General features: G+C 38.4%; 1 protein-coding gene across 1 annotated transcript in view; it reads right to left on the reverse strand.

Moving 5' to 3' along the window:
• The window catches only part of LOC136855408 (girdin-like), a 454,012-nt gene that overhangs the window by 65,073 nt on the left and 363,485 nt on the right, over positions 1–25,454 (reverse strand). The window contains 2 exon segments of the mRNA XM_067132402.1: positions 7,493–7,614; positions 18,887–19,027. Coding sequence (XP_066988503.1) covers positions 7,493–7,614; positions 18,887–19,027 — 263 coding nt within the window.

Consider the following 25,454-nt stretch of genomic DNA (forward strand, 5'->3'; position numbering starts at 1 on the left):
CTAACTTGGGAAAACTAAAGAGAAAAAATACTGAAGTGCTGAGCTTTGGATTATCCACAATGACAGCGGTAACAATACTCGGTGCAACTTTTCAGTTTTCTGTAAAAGAAAACTATGGCGCCGGCTTTGTCTGCCAGTCCGCACTTTTTTCTGTCCGCCCTCAGATCTTAAAAACTACTGAGGCCAGAGGGCTGCAAATTGGTATTTGACCATCCACCCTCCAATAATCAAACATACCAAATTGCAGCCCTCTAGCCTCAGCAGTTTTTATTTTAATTAAAGTTAAAGTTAGCCATAATCGTGCTTATGGCAACGATATAAGATAGATCACCACCAGGCCGTGGTTAAAGTTTCATGGGCCGCGGCTCATACAGCATTATACCGAGACCACCGACAGACAGATCTATTTCCGGTGGCCTTGATTATACGCTGTAGCGGCTGTACAGAAGACCCGATTGCGCCGAAGAAACTTTGGCGCATTTTTTACTTGTTTAATGTCGCCCTTTCACCCGAGTCAAGGCTCAAATAATTCCATAAATTAATAACTTAATGCGACCTGTCAATAACGCTATCAACTTACACGGCAAAGCCTGGAAGTTGGAATAAAAACGGCACGCGGAGTTGATTGCTTCCTTTTGGGTGAAATGAACCGTATTAGCATTACTGAATCACAGATAAGGGAGGAATAAAACTTTCAACTGAAATGTTTAGAGAGAGAGAGAGAGAGAGAGAGAGAGAGAGAGAGAGAGAGAGAGAGAGAGAGAGAGACACCCGTTTTATCCATAAGGTTTGGTTTCACAAAGAACCATGGCACGATGGTTGGTTTAAGCTCGGACAGTTCATACATGTAAATCACCATGAGCGGAAAAAGGGTAATGTCACTACACTTGAAGCAAGGCAAAACTTCCATGTCTACCAGCTTTATTAATTCAATGCGCATTCTTTCACACTGGCTAATAACATGTAAACGGGGCGTCCTTATACTGGTGTGAAGAACACCAACAATGGCTAAATGGCAGCAAACTGAAAACAAAAACATTGGAGGAAAACTCTTTCAGAAAGCTCTTTCCCTCGTCCCCACAAGACATCAACCACGCCTCCAAAACCTTTTCAAGATTCTAGAGAGAGACATCAGGCAAATATATCTATAGGCATTATTTAATATACTCTTTTGCAGCGTCCCTTCGGACCCCAGCTGCATCCCTTTTCATTCCTTGTACTGTACCTCCGTTCATATTCTCTGTCTTACCCCCCTCTCCTTTCAAGTTATTCATAGTGCAACTGCGAGGTTTTCCTCCTGTTACACCTTTCAAACCTTTCTACTGTCAGTTTCCCACTTCAGCGCTGAATGACCTCATGGGTCCGAGCGCGTTGCCTTCGGCCTAAACCCTGTATTCTATTCAGGAAAAAATATGAAAACATGCGTCCTTTGTCACTGACAAACATAAGGGAAAAGTACTAGAGCGTTACAATAAACCGCAAACATCAGCTATTAAAATTTTGTGAACATGAGACGGAATCCGTCAACCAGATATCGCAACACGTAGCCCTATGAGCTAAAAAGCTCCGCAAATTAGTTCCACCTGGGATGATTAACAAGTTTTACGACTTATAAAATATTAATGTGAGGGTTCCAATACGAAGCCTACTCCAGGAACTTGTGGTCATTACCATGAATGTGAAAGTGCAATTTCCTACAAAGTGATAAGTGCTGCTACCATCTTAACTCTCACAGCCTCAGATTGCAGTCGAGAGAAGAGATGGTAATGTTTTGAAAAATGTGGCCATGAAATGGAAACATAATTACGAATTAACACAAACTACTGAACTCCAAAGCAAAACTGGGTTAGATATAATCACTAATCGGTATCACTCACACGGTATTAACCAGGTATGTATCTACCTCCGAGGTGCTAGTACTAAACATGGCGGAAGCCCAATGGGACGCCGTGTTTAGTACTAGCCCCTCTGGGATCAAAGTATTATATACACCCATTTCCATAGTGTGTGGTCGACGAATTATATTAATAATAAATGATATCTTTGATTCCCGAGGGGCTTGTACTTAACACGGAGTCCCATAGAGCGTCCGCCATGTTTAGTACTAGCATCTCGGAGGTGAATACATACCGGGTTAATACCAGATCACATTACGTTTCACACCTATGACACAAAATATACAAAGTATCAATTACCAATTCACCATTCTTGCGGTAAATAATTTGGGCAAACAACAGAAAAAGGTAGGACAAAAACTAAAAAAAAAGTGTATGCTAAACTGGATGGGATATATATATGTTAACAGTAAGATTGTGAAACCGGGGATTTCACGAAATCCCCAATATTTTCAGGGAATTCGTAAAATCACAAATTCACTTAGGAACATTTGATCCCCGAGGGGCTAGTACTAAACGAGGCGAAGCAGTGATTCATCTGCACTGTTTCGCCGTGCTTGGTACTAGCCCCTCGGCGATCAAAATGTTTCGCCATGTTTAGTACTAGCCCTTGGGGATCAAAAGTGCATTTGATCCCCGAGGGGAATCAAATGTCCTTAAGTGAATTGATTTCACGAATTCCCTGAAAATTTCAGGGATCTCGTGAAATCCCTGGTTTCACAGTCTTAATGTAACATATACATAAAGATAGTTACTAATGACTTCTTGCGACCTGTTAAAAATCCCCTATCATTAGAAGAAGCAGTTCCACTTCGAATATCTCGTTACATGGAACTGGTTTTCCAAGTTGCGCCCGAATAGGTAATTGACACCAGATTCTACCAGTAAGTTTTCAGTGATAAAGACTCTCAATTTCGCTTTGATCCAAAAGTGTTATCGTTACTTTCTGAGTGAGCTTAGCGAGATCTTCAAACAGTACTGAGGCCTTTGATTTTATAGGTCGACTCTGATTACCAAACGATCTTTAAAAAAAATTAAGTAAACGAACAGATATATATGTATAAATAATAAATAAATATTATTTATATACATATATATGATATACAAACATTAAGCTACAAATGTCGTTTAATATCCAATTCGTTCTACCTTGGCAAAAAAAAATACCAAAGGGGAATTATAATTGATAAGTGGTTCGTCACTTGCCAGGATCGAACTGCCGAAAAATGAGAACCAACGACCACATATCAGTTATAATTCCCCATCGATATTTTTTTTTTCTCGAGGTAGAGCGAATTTGATATTAAACATGTGTAGCTTGATGACTGCGTATAGTATAAAAATCACGGATATAAATATTCTCACACATATATATACATATATATGAACTTAAAATTAAACTGAGATCGCACAACATACAAAATATCACATCAGCAAAGTTATTCATATACAGCAATAAAGGAAAAAAAAAATAAAATAAAAAAAAGAGAGAGAAAAACCTTGAATGCAAAACCTCACACACCGACCAAACTGTCTCCAACGAACGACGCCAACAGCGCAGCGAGAGAATGAAGGAGCCAGTTATAAGACTACTCATGAACAGGCCATTTGCCTGAGAATGGACCCTTGAAGTAATGAAGTACCTTTCAAAGAACCCTGTATGAGAGTATGCTTTCCACTGAATGAAATATTAAGGTGTAACAGGGCAAACCGTTTATCAACTTCGGCTTTAACATCAAATGCTTGGTATAATAATTGATAGGGAATGGGGAGGAATGAGGAAGGAGGAACGGGAATGGAAATGAGGTAATAAGGAGAGGGGAAGGAAATGAGGTAATAGGGAAAGGGAAAGGAAATGAGGGAATAGTGAAATTTAAAACGAAACAGCGGGCAATAAAATTGAAATGACCCATCCGTGATATATATATATATATATATATATATATATATATATATATATATATATATATATACATATATATATATATATATATATATATATATATACATGTAAATGGAAGATATTACCCCAGTTAGGCTTTCCCGTTAAATATGTAAAACTAAACGAACACTTCCATGAAAAAAAAGTAGCTGCAAGTTAAGCTGATTGGGGGTCTTGTCAAAGCAATTTCTCACCAAACAGTGGGCTGCTATAAGGTGATGTTATTCCACCTCTGCTGTTTGCCCTTCTTAAAGATTTTACAACGTAAAAAATCTTTTCGGAGATGGAAAAGGTTCAGCCCGGAGTAATGGCAAAATCTTGACGGACTTACAATATTCTGATGATGCTATTTTAACCTTGACGGACTTACAATATTCTGATGATGCTATTTTAATCAGCTACATACTAAATGCTTAACAGAGTGCATCATGCATCTACAGAAATGAGACTTTTAACAATAAATGAAAGAAAAATTGAAGTAATGAGGACAAGGTGTACACGAAGGCATGGAATAACATTAGACAGAAAAATAATCGGTGAGGTTAATTTTCTTAAATATTTAGGAACAATGATATCCATTGCAGGTACTCTGAGTTACTCACAGTTGGAATTTAGTGAAGACTTTAATATGCATACCAAACAAGGGGTGGAGTGAATAAGATATGGGAATCGTAAAAACTGAAAATGCGTAAGAAATTTAGATTCTACATAATTCCAGTACAACCTGTCATGTTATGGCATAGAAGTCATACCTAACTGATCTGGTCACCTTGAACTTCGATATGATTAACTAATTTTACATTTTACTCTGTCATCGCGCCATGCAAGTGCTAAAGTAAAAATAAAATCAGGAAGTAAGGGGAGAAATAACACAATTCAAGCCACAAATATAAACTACCAAAACAAATTGCACATTGGTTGTTGTTGAAGGTTAATAATGAGTGTTATTATTTCATTAAAAGTAACTACATCATAAATATGTCACCGTACTGGAGGCTTGCCTATCTATCATAGTTCCCAGAATTCAATTTCTTCTCCCTTGTCATGACATACTACGCGACGTCCCATACCAACATTACTACTGCTATCACCCACCATTACTACTGCTACTACTGTCACCATCATCACCTTCATCAACACCCTTGCAATGACCTTCACCATGCATGACTTCAACTCTTCTTCCCTGAAAATTACTCATGGCTTTGTTGGCTACCAATATCATCACCGCGCCACTCGTCAGCACGCACGCGCGCGCATGCGCACCAACAATGACTCTCTGTGACTGGGATGAGAGAAAAAACTCAAAACTGGGTGCTTTATATATATATATATATATATATATATATATATATATATATATATATATATATATACATATATATATATATATATATATACACACACACACACACATACAGAGCTTATGCACATGCGCTGAAACACAGTTATTTGGAGTGGATATTTTCAATAATTGGCGCTCTCTCTCTCTCTCTCTCTCTCTCTCTCTCTCTGTGTTGCAAGTGCTAGAACATAAGTTTGTCTCAGTGTATTTTCAACAAGGAAAACGAACTCGAGACTAGTATGTCCTACTGTTAGAGTGCTTTCAGAATGGTGCCTTAGAAGCCTCCTATCTCTTATTCAGAAGAAACGTCGAGGACCCCTTAAACTATCATTAAAAACAAGAATTTCTCTCTCTCTCTCTCTCTCTCTCTCTCTCTCTCTCTCTCTCTCTCTCTCTCTCTCTCTCTCAGTAGAGACAAATATGCCTATGCCAGAAACACACTTCGTCCCCAATCAACTCAATGACATAACTGTTGTAGCCGCTTACGACACGGAAAACCTATAAGGCTTCAATTCTTTGTAGAATATGAGATGCTACCTTGCGCAAAAGCTTCGTTCACTAACTGCTATAGAATACAGAATTTCAGCCAAAGGTCAAGCGCTGGGGCCTATGAGGTCATCCAGCGCTGAAAGGGAAATTGACAGTAAGTACAGTTCGTTATTGACGCTGTGTGTCGATATGCTTCGTCCGTCGATGACTAGCGTCAACATATTACGCTATCTATACATCATGGTTGCGCTCAGCAGATGTCTTGTGCTACTGTGACATTTCATCAGTAAGTTTCATCTGTCAGTCTTTCTTGACGTGATTCTACTTTGTTCTGCCAACTGGTTCGTTTCTTGAATATATTTTGCTCGTCACTCTCCAAGCTATTTTAGCGACTTCTAATAGCGTATCCTTCATTAACTGTCTTGCATCGCAGTAGCCAATCCTTGTTACAATATTACACTATAAGCATTACCAAGTAATACACACTGAATGAAATACTTCATAGAGCAAAATAATGAACTACACAAAAGACTAATATAACAATGTTTTGTATTCTTGAGCCGAATGGCAGAAGTTGCGAAGTGGGTCCTGGAAATAAGCTATTTTATAAAGGCTCAACGCCCCTCGACACGAGAGAGAGAGAGAGAGAGAGAGAGAGAGAGAGAGAGAGAGAGAGAGAGAGAGAGAGAGAGAGGAGCAACTTCATTAGAACTGTATTTTCATACTTTTTTCGTTCAGGCTTTTCCGCGTTATGCTCTGGAGCTAGCAGCACCTGTTCCTATGCTCGGCAGAATTCCCTCCTCCTCCTCCTCCTCCTCCTCCCCCAAACTCGTAACTCCCCTCTCGATTCTCTCCGGAACAATTTCCTCTCTCCGAACCCATACCATTAGTTTTCTACGATGTTCCCCATCTCAGCACAAGGCGGGCCAGGAAAATACTGTAGCAGGGTAATCGGGCTGAAGAGCTATGCACATCTAATAGAATTACACGCCGGTGCCGTAGTCCTTCCAGGTGAAGACAATTTTACGCCTTTGCATCAAGGGGTATTCACGTATACTTCACTAGCTTAGTCCATCAGACAATGTCAAGATTCATAAATGAAATGAAAGAGTGAATCAAAAAAGAGAAAGAAAAAACGGGTTGAAGAGACCCCAACGATATAGCTGCATTAATCATTTTCGGTCAGGTGATAAAAATTAGGTTCTACAAGAAAAAGAGCGTGCAATTAGACATCCAAAGTACGAATTTAAATACAGATATCTTCATGTCTCACTACTGGAAGTGAAATAAAAAGGACCTGAGAGGTTCACAATGGAGAAGAGCCGTAAATCAACCATCGACATTGTAAATTTCGTTTTTTTTTAGTCGAGAGAGGTATAAGACGGCTACAATCTTCTTACAATCTCTTTCAGTCGAAATTCTGTATATATATATATATATATATATATATATATTTTTTTATATATATATATATATATATATATATATATAAAATATAAAATATATTTGAAGCATCCTATCAAAAATCGGTCTTGTCAGTGGCGAGGTGAGCTCTCGAGTATCAGCTTTCCTACAAAAGGTATCCTATTGCTGAAGAAATGTCTACTGTAGTTCACACCAAGAAAAGGATTCAGCGAATACTCTTGTTTCTTTGTTGCGCAGAAGAATAATTCACCAGAAACGTCTTTTAAAAATAAGAAATACTTCAAAGATGCCGCAGTATCTTATGTAAAAGCGCGTCAAGTATAATTGCATTAAAAACATCATAACGAAAGTAACGAAAGAAACGCAATGAATACGCTGAAACAGTTCCACGTCACTTACTAATCCTGACGAAGGCGTCTCAGCTGGGCCTTAGAATCGGCTAATTGCACCCCCAGGTGATGAACGCTCTCTTGGGAGGCTGCCTCTTCGTCACCTTCTCCACACAGAGCTCGAAGCAGGTCCTGCGACAAGAGAGAGGGAAAAAAAGATGCTTTGTTTATTTGAGAAGCTGGCAATGACTTTTCAACCTGTTCAAGTCCATTTGGGAAAGTCTTCAACAAAAAATAATCACTTGTGAAACGGAAAACTTTTCCTACAAAACCACATTCATAATTGAACAATTGTTATACGATAAGTTTGCATCATTAGAAAAAGGGTGTATAAAGGATGCACCTAAATTAATCAAAATCATCATGTAAAATGTTACTGATATAATTCAAATCCACACCAAAGCTCCGATATTTTGGGGGAACCTGACAAAACCACCAGAGCAAAACTGTCCAGTGATTTGTGAAAATGAACAGTAATCAAGCAAGATAATAAAGTGTACATAAAAATAATCGTTTGCATTATCCATAACAAGTGAGTACGAGAAAGTAACCTGAAATGAATTGATAATGGTTATTAAAATAAACACACATCAACACACAAACTCAATTATACCGGACCCCGATTATTATTATTATTATTATTATTATTATTATTATTATTATTATTATTATTATTATTATTATTATTATTAATACGACTGGAAGCATTGCGACACATCGACAGCAATGGGTGAGTAGCCAGGTCACAGAAAATTATTTTCTCCAGTCAGGTACTTCAATTGAAAATTATTACTTCATGGAAATGATGAAAAATCTAAATAGCACCGAAAAGAACGACAACAATACTTCGGCTGGTAAACTCAGAGGTGTTCATTTAATGTCTATTGCGGTGCTGCATAACTAAGTTATCTATCTACAACAATAAAATCCGAGTGGATCTTGTTTGTCCGGCGGGGTAGGTAGGGGATCGGGAGGGTAGGGAAGACATGACACAACCACCCTCCTCCTGCAAGACTGTTTGTCCGCCCCAGGAGGGGGCGGGGTAGGTAGGGAGATCGGAAGGGTAGGGGAGACATGGCATCCACCCTCCTCCTGAAAATCTGTTTGTCCGCCCCGGGAGGGTAGGGAAGACATGACACAACCACCCTCCTCCTGTAGGAAGGGGAGGAAGATCGGGAGGGTAGGGGAGACATGGCATCCACATCCGCCCTCCATGCGCCCGCCCTCCCGCCCCGCTCGTTTTCTTAATATTCTTTTTAATTTTCTCACTATACTAAATCTTACTACGATGTCCAGAAGGAAGTTGCGTCTCGCAAAAAGTTAAGGGACGAAGAAGGAAATTAGGTCGTACAACATAAACACAGGAAGTCCCGGGGAAAAAAAATCTAGTATTAACACAGGGATCTTGGTCACTCAGGAAATGCACATTTAGCGCAGCAATTTGCATGGAATAATCTCACAGCTTCAAGGACATTAAAGGTTTACCGAAACGCAAAAAAGGAGACTCATAATGACAAATAAAAGAATAGTATAGGTACAAAACTAAACGCTTTTCAAAAGCTAAATCAGATGCTTAACAAATTTACATGCGAAATGAAAAGGACTCGTACCAGACGAAAGAGACTGAGGCTCAACTACATACATAATCACTGCCTAAAAGACAGAGACCCCGAGAGTTCAGTAGATACGCCATGTGCTCAGGAGGGCAATATACATCTCAGCGAAAATACGATGACAGAAGACGGGAACGCCCTTCTAAATTATATACAATTAAGAATCATTTCATCTCGGTGACATGAACATTACATATAATTATATATCACGATGAACCGGGGAATAGAGATTTTCTTTCTCTTTCGGACGAAGCCAGTCAAGTGTCAGATTTTTCCTTCAATAGAGATAAAATATTAAGAATTTCTCTCTCAACTTTCAGTAACAATCTGATAACTTCTTTGCATAAGGACATAATATAATATTATTACCACCATTGATTTTTTTTTATTCGATGAACAATGCCATCAAGTTATAACTTCATTCTCTGCCAAAAAGAGCAAAGAAAATGTATTAGGTTAACGAATGACAAAATCTTTTATTTTTCCACGACAGAAAAATTGTGTGTGTGTGTGTGTGTGTAGTACACAAAAGTAGATGTATAATGAGTTGGATGTTTCAAGAAAAATAAAATTATTGATAAAATTACTGACTTAAATTAACTATTTTTTGTAGAGAGAGAGAGAGAGAGAGAGAGAGAGAGAGAGAGAGAGAGAGAGAGAGAGAGAGAGAGAGAGAGTACGGACTGACTGCGCGTTCTGTATGACCTTTCTTGAGGTTTATAAAGAACAGTATTTCCTGGGCAATACTGACCAAAGCCTGGAAATGGCCAGTCTCCACACACATCCCTGTTGCAATGACCTTGCAAGGGGTGGGAGAAGGGGAGGAGAAGGTGGGGAAGTATTATGTTGCATGTCGGGGCTCCATCCTGGACCTCGAAAGCTTCCCACCACTTTTCCCACGATAACTAAAACACCCCCAAAAACCCCCACCAATCAACCACCCTCCTAAAAAAACACAATCAGATACTGCCTTCATTCTTCAATCGTCGTTCGCGTCAGCCTAGAATAATGTGACTGAAGATCATTACGTGCATTACAGGAATGCTCAAGGGTGAGAACATTTGCACAGGCATTTCAAGTCGTCTTCGGCAATCCTACGGTTCAATTGCCGTAAATACTTAGCCGCTAGCAATTTGAAGCGTATTTAGTAATGAAGCGGCCAATGGATAATTGAAAATTTATAAAATCACATTTGCCTAAATTCCAAAATAACTAGTGTGTGTTTGAGAGATAGAAATTGAGAGAGGAATCAGGATGTTGCCTGTAAAATATGGAATTTGAACATTATGAGTATGGTGAATGGCACACAATGGCCGGAAATAACTATTGGCCAAAGATTAATGATTTCCCTAAATTATTAGTTCATAATAAAAAAAAACTACTGATCCCCTTTTTACAAAAAAAATATATACATATTCGACAGGAGGCGATGTCCCTCCCTCATAAAAACGCCAACATAAAATCTAGATACAAGAATGCAAGACACTTGCGTCACTCCTCCAGGGGCAGTTTTCCAGAAAAGCTGGAAAGACCCAAAAATGTAAGGCTACGGGGAAATATATACTGGCGCCGGATGGAAGATACTGACTCATAAGATTTCAGGAACGGTCTTCGATATTCAGTGCTTGAGGAGAGAGACGCAAGTGGGAATCAGGCCTTCATAAATAACTGTCGAGAAAGAATCACACACAACCCAACATTATTACTTAAGAATTAAGTTACGAAAGAGTGAACATACGACATCGACGCTGATCAAACAAGCAACGATGTTTAGATGAAAAATTCAGAATATTACGAATGTTTCAAACCGTACCAAAACTGCACTTGATTTTCCCCAGCATCCAGCTAGACGATAAAAGACCCTTTCCTCGCAAAAAATGTTTAAAAAATTATTAAATGAATAATCAAAACTCTCAATCAGATAAAAGAGAGAGAGTAATTTTTAACGTAACCAATCAGAATATGAAAAGACCGTAATTACAAAAAAAAAAAAAAAAAAACGCAAAAACCTAATGGAATGGAATGGAGTATAGACTTTAGGCCAAAGGCCAAGCGCTGGGACCTATGAGGTCATTCAGTGCTGGAAAGGAAATGAAGAGCAGGTAGGTCTGAAGGAAGAAAACCTCAAAGCAGTTGCACTATGAAATAATTGTTAGGAGAGGGTGGATAGCAAGATGGAATAAAGATAATATGAATGGAGGTACAGTAAAAAATAGGTTAGAGCTAGGGGCCGAAGGGACGCTGCAAAGAACCTTTAGTAATGCCTACAGTGCACCCCGTGAGGTTCACTGACGGCCCTACCCCACTACGAGGGCAAAACCTATTTAAGGGCTCACATTTACGATTGTATATACATACGAGTGAGGGAATATCTGCAGGATAATAGCATATACAACAACTGAAATTTACAAAAGACGCTGAAACTAATAAATCTATTAAAATAAATAACATTTTGCTTCAGGAAGCGAGTATGCAGGTGTTTCTAGTCTAAAATTTAGAGAATTGTCTTATGAAGTATTTCGTAATGGTGGTAATTATTCTGTCACGGCCCTCCCGTTTTTTTATGGTATACATTTTGACAGGGCAATGAACATCCACGTCTGGTGTTGCACTCTCTCTCTCTCTCTCTCTCTCTCTCTCTCTCTCTCTCTCTCTCTCTCTCTCTCTCTAAAATAAGTCTAATCCTTCGGGCCAGCCCTAAGAGAGCTGTTAATCAGCTCAGTGGTCTGGTAAAACTAAGATATACTTAACTCTCTCTCTCTCTCTCTCTCTCTCTCTCTCTCTCTCTCTCTCTCTCTCTCTCTCTTCGTTTGTCACACGAATTTTCTTTCAATGAACTAATCAGAGTTGTAATCGAAATGGCACCCTAATATATATATATATGAGAAAAAATTATTGCGTACACATTTTCTGGAAAATATTCATTTGAAAAAATAAAAATTCCAGTTACTCATTTCCGAACGCAAATGAAAATTATTTCTGCGTACTGGAGTGCACACGCGAACACACGCACACAAACACCAAACACTATATATATATATATATATATATATATATATATATATATATATATATATATATATATATATATATATATATACATATATATATATATATATATATATATATATATATATATATATATATATATATATATATATATATATATATATATATATATATATATATATATATATATATATATATATATATATATATATATATATATATATATATGTTTTCCATAACAGGAAGTTTCTCTAGAAAAAACCAAAATAATGGTCACTGCCGCATTCAGACTTTCCAATTATTAAATCCCTGTGTAGTGAAACTTCATAACAGAAGTCGATTATCGTCCATCACTGAAAGCTCTTCAGCAGTGCCATTCACACCTATCTTGTAAGCACACTCGTGCTTCCTGGACATAAAGGCAACTTTTCAATACACCCTTTTAAACTGTCTATTTAACCGTTTTTATGTCTTTCTCTCCTCCTTTTGAATTTCAAATTCGTTTCTTTCCCCATGACATATCCATTTCAAATTTCACTGCTCATTCATTTCACATACATTAAGATTTTGCCATTTCTCTGTATCTTCACTTTATCACCATTTCCAACTGTTCATCTACTGTAAACAGCTTCAAAATATTTCTTTCAGTTGCATTCAACGTCCACACTTCACTACCATAAAGGAGAGTTGGCTCAAAATCCCTTCATAATTTCCCACCTTCACTGCTTATGCGCATATCAGCTACCTTTCTTTGTTCACCTGTTCTGAAACTCATACTACCATCCATATAAACATTCATCCATATAAACATTCATTGCTTCGTTGGTTTCCTTTTCCCCCTCACAACCTTTCAGTTACTCAGTTTCTCGCAATTTTGTCCTCTTACAAATGCTTTCAAAAGCTTTTATTATAGTTTCTGCAGTATCATTTCACTAACCCAGTCAGCACAGTAGCATCTGCAAACCTCTACTTTTCCACACCCCGTTCACGTTTTATTTTCTTATCAAAAAACTTCGCACCAGCATCGACCGTGCTTTTTCTGACTTCTCGAAATACTCCTGTGATACAGACATAAAACAGTCCCTTTTATTTTTTTGTAAAAGAAAAGTATTAAGATGGCTATTTGTCTTTCCGTCCGCCCTCAGATCTTAAAAACTACTGAGGCTAGAGGCCTGCAAATTGGTATGTTGATCATCCACCCTCTAATCATCAAACATACCAAATTGCAGCCCTCTAGCCTCAGTAGTTGTATTTTTATTTTAAGGTTAAAGTCAGCCATGATCGTGCGTCTGGCACCTACCATGACGCATCTTCACGTGACCGCATCTGGGGAGCAACTGAGCGCTTCCCGGTCGTGGCTGAGAGTTTCACACTGCAGCACACCAAGAGTTTCATACAGCATTACACTGTACGGAAAACTCGATTGCGCCGAAGAAACTGCGGCGCATTTTTTACTTGCTTCTCATCGCTTACGAGTACACACAGACATACACGCTCGGTATGTACTCATTTACGCAATATGCACATCACAGCAGAACACTCACGCATTGTGTTCAACAGCGTGTATATACACATAGACGCAGAATACTTTCCATCTAGCTGAATCTGAAGCTTAATGTGCATTTCGCATGACATATCAACAATGTGAAAAAAAAAAGTAAAAAAAAAAAAAAAAAAACAGTCTTACGGTAACGAAAGGACTCAATTACCCTCTTTCGTGACACCCTCTCTCAGGCACGAAGCATAAACTAGCCGGCATGGCGATCTTTCATGGAGGCAACGTGCATTTAATTATGCACGACCTCGGGGGAAAGTGACAAGGAATTCTGGCGCACTTCACCTGAAACATTAATGTCTCCGATATTACGCAAAACAGAGTTATCGCTATTCGTCCTTTACTTCTAATTTGCACGACCAAGAAGAACAGCGAGCATTAACCTTAATCATAACACGAAAGAGTTTCGCAGTCATCCATTATAAAATGCAAGAGGTTGCCAGCTCTTCTATATCACTTCATTTCTTCTCATTCCTTACTTAGTTTTACGCTAATATTCCTTTCTCACCGAGCTGCTCAGCTGACTCTATGCTATCATATCCTACAGACAAATCTATGTAAAGTATTATTATTATTATTATTATTATTATTATTATTATTATTATTATTATTATTATTATTATTACTATGCTTTCCTAGATAGTGACCCCAACAAAGTTCGTGGGTCGTTATCTGGGACTAATATGTCTTGGGGGTCATTACCTTTATGGTGTTTACAGTCTTTTGTTTATGTTTTTACGGTTATCCCCAACGGGACTGTACTAAACACGCCGCAAAGGTGGACACATACCGGGTTAAAACCCTTGGGGGTCACTATCTAGGAAAGATCCGTTATTATTATTATTATATTATTATTCCACATGCACAGGGGAAAAAAGCTCCTAGGCAAAATATTCGAGAGGTAAGGTTTCACAGAAGGACCAATCAGCTTATCATTTACGTACAAATATGTCGACATTGTGTTAAAAACCTCGGGAAACGCTACAAAGACTTTTAAAATCACCATTATGGTCGTTCATATCCTTATGAGTACTGGCTTCACTAACAGCCCAAAGAAGGCTATTCCCTAGTTTGAAAGAAAATGAACCAAGAGAATTCTTGCAAGGCAAAGTATTTCACAGAACTGAAAATGTAGACGCTTGTGCTTTGTACGACAAGGATTGAAATATATATACAATTGACATTTGGTTTCTGGCACTCGTGTTGATGACTCTAGATAAGGGGTTTCCTTCACTGCATGCCCTTGAGCGGTCTTTTGGGGCAGGAAGTCGACCCCTGAACTCAAGAGGCCAGCTTCCTCCCTTTATTAGTTGACGCCTATGATTTTCCTTTGCTTCCCCTTGAACGACGATGATGTTCTTCACCTGGGGAGGATTGAAACTCTCTCTCTCTCACACACATACACACACATAGCATGCTTTAAATTGAAAAAGTAACACAATTTTACTAACATATGATTGTACAGTCCTGAAACTATCTTCTTTCTCTCTCACATACACACACACACACACACCATGTTTTAAAAAGAAAAAGTGACACAATTACACTTAACATCGGGGTAGACAGGCTCTCTCTCTCTCTCTCTCTCTCTCTCTCTCTCTCTCTCTCTCTCTCTCTCTCTCTCTCTCGTAGCTTAGTGGTATCTCATCTAGCTCTAAACTAGACGACTTCAGTTCAATTCTCGAACAGGATCAAGAGGGACGATTGGGCGCGTTTCTTAAATCCACTATATCTCTGTTGACTTAAACAGTGAATTATGTACGTAGCTGTCATGCGACTGTTGGGGTAGCAGAGAGAGAGAGAGAGAGAGAGAGAGAGAGAGAGAGAGAGAGAGAGAGAGACTTGAGATGTGAATGCGTACTGCTCCGTCAACATGTATATAAAAAAATAAGAAACAAAATAACAGGAGCGCCGCGACTAGTTAATCCCTATCTCACTAAAGTGAAACTATATTCCCCACCTCTCTCTCTCTCTCTCTCTCTCTCTCTCTCTCTCTCTCTCATTCCCCGCCCCTTTCAGCAGGCACTGATACCCAAATATAGATTTTTAATCGAATAAAGAATTTTGACTTTTGACTCTCTCTCTCTCTCTCTCTCTCTCTCTCTCATTCCGCGCCCCTTTCAACAGGCACTGATACCCATATACAGATTTTTAATGGCATAAAGAATTTTGACTTTGACTTTAGACACACACACTCTCACTCTCTCTCTCTCTCTCTCTCTCTCTCTCTCTCTCTCTCTCTCTCTCTCTCTCTCTCTCTCTCTCGCCTTGATGATATTCACATCTCTCAACAGCAGGACGTGACTGTTCTCACTAGTCACTTGTATCAACACCACGACATGGAAAAGAGAAGAGCAAATAGGGAAAACTATCATCAGCGCCAACGACCTTCCCGAATAAACAGCTGCGCGTCTTCGGTTCGATAACTGGTCAACTTTCGAGGAACAGAGTTCAACGTACGTTTGCGAAGAAGAAAAATGTTTCGACTATGAAAGGAAGGCCATGATGAATACAAGGAAGTTTAAGGGGAGGGACTCATACAAGATCGAACTACTTGGGGAAATTGGTAGAGCGTGTCATGCAAAATATAAAAAGGAGAAAAAGACGGGAATATTATCAGCAACAAAGATACTGTATTACAATATTTGCAATAAAATCAGTTTCCATACGGCCATTAATCTTTTATTTTTTATATGGATACACAGGCGAGCTTCACATACATACTGTGTATATATATATATATTTGATATATATATATATATATATATATATATATATATATATATATATATATATAAACATATATTTATATACTTATATATGTATGTATGTTTGTATGTGTGTATGTATGTATGTGTGCCTACATTAACTGTGTCTGAGATCCGTATAGGTCTTAATGAGTAAATATTTATATATATTAGGATGGAAGAACAGGCGATCTATATATATGATGGGAACGTATATTCATGAACCAACTCTCCTTTACTGAAATGAATATATAATTTAGGCCAATGCGCTGAGACCTAGGTGAGATCATTCAGCGCTGAAAAGGAAATTGACAGTAAAAGGTTTGGAAAGGAGGAAAACCTCTCAGGTTATCACTATGAATCAATTGTTAGAGAGGGTGGAAAGCAAGATGGAAGAAAGAGAATATGAAAGGAGGTACAGTAAAATTTGCAGCTCAGGGGCCGAAGACTCGCTGCAAAGAACCTTGGTAATGACTACAGTGCACCGCATGAGGTGCACTGAGGGCACTACCCCACTACGAGGAAAAAAATATGGACACACACAAATGGTAAAAAGCCGAGTTCCACAGATAGTATGTTCAGCGAAAAGAATTGAGGATGATATTATCAAAAACTGTGCTAACAAGAAACTAAACGAAAGCGAAAGCGCTGATAATGGACCCAAATAGATACAGAAAAGGAAGGGCTTTAATTTCAACAAATCGCCAGAGTCCGCGCAAGTTGAAGGTGAATACTACAGTTTGTGAAGGGAGGAAACATAAGCCTTTAGTGAGGTTGCATGAGAATCTATATTAAACAACTAAACGTTTTTATAACGACAGCTGTGTTGTTTCTTCTACTGTTGGAAAACAGATTTTTATTACTGAAGAATCTATATTCAACATATTTTTATAAGCATAAGCCTTTCTTCCACTTTGGAGCGGGTGGCACTAGAATGGTAGAGTCTTCAGGTTTCTCAGCTAATGGTTTGAAAGTATGTGACTCACTCCACGGCCCTTTCAACAGGCACTGATACTCATTTTAAGATGGTGGCCTGAGGGGGGGGCAGGCATGGATCGAAACATGGAAGGCACAAACGTCAACCAAAATCTTTATCACTCAGGCTCAGTGATTATATAAATATATAAATTATATATATATATATATATATATATATATATATATATATATATATATATATATATATATACAATTATGCATATGTATGCTGTATATATATAATACATATATATATTTCATGTTTCAAAACCTGACAAATCGTTTATTTTTTTTACGGCCCTAAAACCGTTTTAGTCCCCTTATTAAGGTACAACGAAATAAAAAAAAAACTAATTAATGCCAGTCTTCATAAAACCCCAACAAAATAATTGTAATGAAATTCATGTTGGCTAGTTATGTAAAAATGATAAATACCACAGACTTCGGAGGCTTCAGGGATTTTCGTCCATAAGGAATGAAAGCTGGTCATGCCAACTGAAGTGAAACCGAGCTGGATGTTTACTGGTCATACCAACTGGGGGTGAGGCCGAGCTGGAAAATTCTGGAATCCGGCCTCATCAGTAAAACAGAGAAGAAATCCATATGGGAGACGCTGGAAATCGGATTTCACGAACGAGTTAACCTTAAGACCCATTCGAAGGCAACCGTTCCGACGAATCCAACCACCAGACTCAAAGTTAACAAGGCCTGAAATGACCCCTTTCACCACACGACAGTCGCCATTTCTAATCTCACCTAATTCATTAATCCATGCCTACATATTTCAAATAAATACTCTTGTCACATGCCAATTGTCACATTCACCAGTATTCAGGATTAAAGTGCTACACATTGAAATATATAGTTTTACTGGCCATTTGTACTTTCATAGGTCTTCTAAATTATATATACACACATTTATATATAGGGCTTGTTGGCGTGAGCTACGCGTGCTGGAACCCGGCGCTGCTGTCTCCCTACCTACGCCACCCCTATCCAGGGCGGACAAGCAGGTTCCCCTACCTACCCTTCCACCAGCCGGGGCGGGCAAACCTGTTTGCAGGGAGTGGGTAGGTGTGTCATGTCTCCCCTTCTGTCGCCCGGGGAGGACAAACAAGATCAACTGGATTTTATTATCGACATGTAAATGTGTGTGTATATATATATGTATACACACACACACATATATATATATATATATATATATATATATATATATATATATATATATATATATATATATATATATATATATATATATTTTATATATATATATATGTACATATGTATACATATACATTTTTCTGAGCACCACTAAGTACTCAAAAGATTAATTCACTACTTTTCAACACATAAACACCTATTTTTAAAGCTCATTTCTAAACGATCATTTCACGTCCGAAAAGAAAGCCTACAAAAAAGTTAACAGCAAGACTTAATGACGAAGACAACCAGTCACTCGTGAAGCTTTTAAGAACCTCTCCAGCGTAACAACAACTCACCTGGTTGAAGACGTCTCGCTCGAGGGCGAGCCTCCTGCAGTGCTTGACTAGAGTGCTGAAGGCCGACCCGAGCTGCTCCTCGGGCACCGCCTCCACCCGGGACCATTCGCTGGGCCACACCGCCTCCAGGTTGTCCGTGACCTGCGAGAGAGAATAACCAATGTTACTTTCGTATAGTCACCTTTATTACTAAAGTAAAATCAGGTTTCTTCACAGTATGTACAAGCAAGGATAGCAATGGATTTCTGCGAGTATTAAATGTACGATTCTTCGTGCTTTGTTTATGGAAGGTCTGAAAAATTTTTGGTCGTCTGTATCATAGATATTCTTTGACATGAAAAACATTTGCGACAATATATATATATATATATATATATATATATATATATATATATATATATATATATATATATATATATATATATATATATATATATATATATATATATATATATATATATGTATACATATATATATAATATTATATATATATATATATATATATATATATACATATATATATATATATATATATATATATATTATATATAATATACACAGACACACACATATACTGTATATATGTATACATATATATACATATATACATACACAAATACACACACATATATATATACACACGCATTTTCTTTAAATAAAATCCCCGTAGACACAACAGTACCTCAACTATAAAGAAAATGATAAAAACTTGAAGAAAGTTACTGGAGGACGATCACAAGAGCTAAAAGCCTTTTCACTAAGCACCAAAATCTGCTCTTAATCCAAACCCTTAACTCCACGACCATGAGAGAGAGAGAGAGAGAGAGAGAGAGAGAGAGAGAGAGAGAGAGAGAAGAGAGAGAGAGAGCGTTGTACAGATAGCTATTTTCTCAGTATAGTTCTAGAATCAGCTCCGAGCTTCCAGTAGCAGCCCTTCCCCTACGTAAAACTTTAGAGAAAGTCATTTCAAGTTTTACCCAAACTTTGACAGCTCAAGTGCTTCTAGGTTTAGCAAGGCAGGCGGACTAAGCGGGGCGTCACTTTGAGGTAATGCACCACAGTAAGAGAGAGAGGAGGGGGGAGGGGAGGGGAGGAAGTCGCAGAGTCAAAAAGGAAAGTGAAAGAATTCTCAGAGGAGGGGGAGGGCGACGCGTACATAATGAACAGGTAAGGAACAGGAAACGGAAAAACTACGACGAAAGCGAAAAGGAAAGGAAGAAAATCGAAAGGGTGAAATATAAATAATATAAATAATATATATACGCCCTTGAGGGGAACAATGGAAGAGGCTGGCGAATAAAGAGATCCCTAATTAACAGAAACTAGAATCACAGAGGATGTATATTAAATGTAGATATACAAGCAATGTTTCCAAGTATGTACCCAAAGAATTTTTAAATTATAAGTTTTGATTTTGATTGTATTATTTTGTAGCAAAATGTTGTCTAAGTTTATATTTATATTTTTGTGTTACGAGAATTATTCAAATAATGTAAATCACTGAAACGTAATTGTATTTTTATAATAAAAGATAAAACAAAAAAATTAAAAGCTAGAAAAGGCACCCATCCCCACATTGAAGCCGTTAAGTGAAAAGTCGAGACTACTGAAATACGATAACGAGGTTGAAGGAATGGAGAAATTTCAAACCTCAATTGATGATGGATAGAGAGGAAAAGGTCGGGAAGAAAGGGTCAGAAGGAAACAAAACGGAAAAACCAGTGACAAAGGAATTAAAATAAAAAGAAGGGAAAGACAAAGAGCTCGGAATTGCTCTAGCGACAGCGACGCCAACTTTCGTTCACTTTTAAAAGCCTCTCCCAGCTAATTGAGGAGGTTCGGTCTCGGAAAACTTTAAACAAGCATTAAGTTCATTACTGTGCACTTTTAATCGCTACCTGTAGTTGGTTTTCATTTACTGTCTTGTTAGATTCTTCAGTGCATTCACAAATAGGCCGCCGAAGCTTTAACAGCTCTTATAGCGTGCTATCTAGAAAGCAGCAGTCATAGACAACAACAAGTAAAAATGAGTTTTCTGTACAGCGTATAATGCTGTATGAAACTGTCTGCCGCGACCCATGAAACCTTCAACCACGGCCTGTGTTGTCGGCACACAGCGGTGCCAAACGCACGATCGTGGCTAACTTCAACTTAGAATCAAATCAAAATTACTGAGGCTAGAGAGCTGCAATTTGCTATGTTTGATGATTGGGGGGTGGATGATCAACATACCAATTTGTAGCCCTCTAGCCTCAGCAGTTTTTAAGATCTGAGGGCGGACAGAAAAAGTGCGGACGGAGGGATAAATAGCCATCTCAATAGTTTCCTTTTACAGAAAACTTATACAACATATCAGTGCATTAGAAGTATCTTAAAATAATAAAGTACGGAGTTATGCTACGTGTTAAACATGACTGAAACATGAGATCCAATCGGAATTTATAGTTCATTCATTTATAAGGAGTTCTATGAATGTGGCAATATAGTGAAATATTCTCAAATAAACATGAGAGTAGATTATCGTACACTGTTACTTTTTGGTCACCCAAGAATCTCCTTTTGACTTTAAAACCTGTATCAGGATGGCGGAATATGCCTCCTCTTTCAGTGCCTTATAAATCAGAATATGGAAAGAAGGACGAAAAAGAATATCATACAACTTAGGACATTTCCCAGGGCAAAAGTCTTAAAACTCGAGTGACCTTGTTTATAAAAGCTGTTTATCGAAAAATTGTTCTTAAAAGAGGTACGCCATTATCTCACTGCACTCGTAAAATCATATTTCTAGTACAAGAATTCAGTCTAACGAGTTTGTGGCAAAAGCTGCACTCAAAACTATCAAAATTGTTGTTTGTGTGAAGAAGAGTAAGGCACTACGCAGCTTTAATAAAAGCTCACTTATGCTAATGCGTGTCCGTTATTCGAACAATAGTCAAGGTCACACTACCGATATGCTTTACGAATAGTAAAGTATTAGTTATGGTTAGTCTCAAATATCTAAACTCGTTCACACACTCAATGTCCTTGCACGAGACGACAAAATCTATTTGGAATGTATGACAAACAATTCGGGTTTTAGATAGAATGCCAAGTCAAAATAAGAGCTTTGTCATATTCAATAATCTGTCTGAAGAACGTAACGGGACAATAAAAGCTGCGTCATCTACAAATAACACAGCTGAAACTTTGGCCGCCAATGGTAAACCATCGATGAGCAAACTAAAACACAACGGGCCCCAGACTAGAGCCATGAGGAACTCCGTACGTAACAGGTATTAAATCGGAACAGGTCTCGTTGAAAAATCAGTGTTATTTCTGTTTTGATAACAGAATTTCTAATATTCATGACGCTGTCCCCTAGTAATGGTGTTTTCCATTTCATGCATTGAAAGTTTTAAAATTATATTTGATGTTGGTGGGATGGAACTGGTCAACAATTGTGGATAATTGCAACATTTCCACGGCGCGTTCAGGAACGCTTCCGAGACCATTCTCCAAAAATCTAGTTTGATTTGGTAGTGGCCGCGATCCGGAATCGATCCAGACAACGGAAGGACACTGTTCGATGATTCGGAGGTATCCACCTCCCGACTATATCTCATTTACAGTTTATTAAATGCCTGTATGGTAAACACAAATCCACTGTATTCACGCGTGCATACTGTATATATATGTGTATATGTATATATATATATATATATGTGTGTGTGTGTGTGTGTGTGTGTGTGTGTGTGTGTGTGTGTGTGTGTGTGTGTGTGTGTGTGTGTGTCATCTAATTTTCTTATATCCTTAGTAGTGGAGGCTCCATAAAGTGCTACCGTTTCAGTTTTCCTCAAGTATTTTATGAGGAGACTGCTACACCTGTGCCCAGCCAAAAGATGTTTATAGGGCTTACAGTATGTGACAATGAAACTTGGAATTCCTAAGTACTACCAGAGTCACAGAGCAAAAACAACGGAAAAATAAAGAACCCAACAAAGAAAGATTGAATTGAATTGAATATAGAATTTAGGCCAAAGGCCAAGTACTGGGACCTATGAGGTCATTTAGCGCTGAAACGGAAATTGACAGTAAAAGATTTGAAAGGTGTACCAGGAAGAAAACCTCGCAGTTGCACTATGAATCAATTGTTAGGAGAGGGTTAAGTATACCTTAGTTTAACCAGAGCACTGAGCTAATGAACCAGCTCTCCTAGGGCTGGCCGGAAGGATTAGATTTATTTTACGTGGCTAAGAACCAACTGGTTACCTAGCAACAGGGCCTACAGCTTACTGTGGAATCCGAACCACATTATGACGAGAAATGAATTTCTATCACCAAATTAAATTCTTCTAATTCTTCATTGGCCGGTCGGAGAGTCGAACGCGGGCCCAGCAGAGTGCTATCCGAGTACGATATCGACCCGTCCAACGAGGAACTAGATGGAGAGTAAGATGGAAGAAAGAATAGGAAAGGAGGTACAGTAGATGGAACGAAAGGGGATGCAGCCAGGGGCCGGGGGCACGCTGCAAAGAACTTTAAGTAATGCCTACAGTTCACCGCATGAGGTGTACTAACGGCACTAACCCCTACGGGGGGAGGTGGAAGTAAAACTATAAGCAGTTAGATGAATATAACTTTCCTGATAGCCAGACCTTTGATATGGTGAGCTTCCGGGAGTACGTGAGTTTAGACATAGACATGGATAATTAAAACTTCGGTTTAGCCATAAAAACACTTATTCCATTAGCTTTCAGTAATGTCGTTCAGTTCAGATCGTCAAGGTGCCTATAAAAAAAAGAAAACTCGGATTCTTGTGAGGCCTCTTGCGTCTTGATTACGAAAGTTTGTTGAAGAAAGAAGAGAGTTGGCTCATTATGGAGATTTTCTTCGACGGAGGTGCATTAAATATAAAAAAAAATACACGAAACAATAATGATCATATTATATCAAACTTTTTTTATTATATGGCATCTCGTATACTAACGAGACTGTTTTGCAGAATATGAAATGAGGAAACAAAGCCTGATGATTGGGAATTGGAAGTCATGAATACCGTATCAATTAAAGGTGACCCGACTGCTTGTAACTAGTTATTACGCTTGAGTTGCTTTAAGGAAAATATCCAGTAAAAGCTTAATGGCGTGCGCTACGCTGCTCTGGAACCCGGCGCTGCCCGTCATGTTCCCCTACCCTCCCGATCCCTACCTATCCCGCCCCTACTCGGGGCGGACAAACAGGTCTGCAGGAGGAGGTGGATGTGTCATGTCTCCCCTTCCCACCCCGGCCCCACCCGGGGCGGACAAACAAGAAAGATCCACTCGGATTTTATTATCATAGATAGATGATTATTTCTATAAAGCAGGAGATAGAAACTAATAAGAACCTTAGATGAAAAAGATGATTTTAGGAAAAGTTGTACGGACAAAATTTTTGTGCTAAGACATATTGTGCGGAAGGGTGGAATTTAAAAATCCCATTCTAAAGGCGTTTGTTGATTATGAGAAAGCATTTGACAGCGTCCATAAACCAATTTAATGGCGGGTCTTGCGTCACTACGTTAAGGTAACTGAAATTATCCACTGAGGAAATAGATGCAAAGTTACTGTTGATGGGATATTGTCAAGGGAATATTTGCTGTTGATTGTGGGGTGCAATGACGGAATGTTATTTCACCTTCGCATTTTGTTATTATCAAAGCTTTTATTGTAAAAAAGTGATAGGAGACGGAAAATAAGGTTTAAAATTGTTTTAATATTAGAAATTTGACAGACGTAGAATATGCAAAAGTTGCTTTTCAATCAGCAGAGCACCCCAATATTTGCAAAGCTTGCTTAATAGAAGGCATCATTCAGTGTATCTGGAAAGATAGGAATATACTGAAAGACTTAACGAAGCAAATCAAATAATAGGTAGGCTGAACAAGATTTTGAAGTCAAATAAACTGGAACCGCATACCACAGCTGATATTATGCATCAGTCTAGTACGATCTGTAATGCTATATGGACATGAATCATCTTTTGAGAGAGGTCAGACTAAAGGAAAAAGTCAGAAATGACATGATTAGGGAAATCACGATAGTTCGGGCAAGTCCTTAGCACATCCCTGGGAGACTATTACGTAACAGTGTCAGGTGGGCTAAGTGGGCACCAAAAGAGTCGGAAGACCCAGACCTACTTGGATAATTACTATGAGAAAGAGGGCTGGAGATGAGGAGATCTGTAGGAGATAAAACACAGGAAAGACGTGAGAGACGGAATTTGACAGAGCCCCTTTGTGTCACTCGCGTTGAAGGCAATGGTGATGATTCAGCAACAAAAGTACAGTTAATGAAGCTAACTCGTGATCTCAGCAACTCCCTTGGCAATTCTTTGTCCGAATCTGGATGACAATGACCGTAAATCAACACTCAAAAGTTTTCCTTTGAAGAAAATCGATGAGCAATATTTGGGGACATCAGCTAATAGGCAGATGGAAGGCAAACGGAGTAAGAGCATTACCGAAATACAAAAAATAAACAAGTAAAAAATGAGTTTTCTGTACAGCGTATAATGCTGTATGAAACTCTCAGCTAAGTCCAAGAAACTC

This window comes from Macrobrachium rosenbergii, chromosome 31 (genome assembly GCF_040412425.1).
Source record: "Macrobrachium rosenbergii isolate ZJJX-2024 chromosome 31, ASM4041242v1, whole genome shotgun sequence".
Classification (NCBI taxonomy): Eukaryota; Metazoa; Arthropoda; class Malacostraca; order Decapoda; family Palaemonidae; genus Macrobrachium; species Macrobrachium rosenbergii.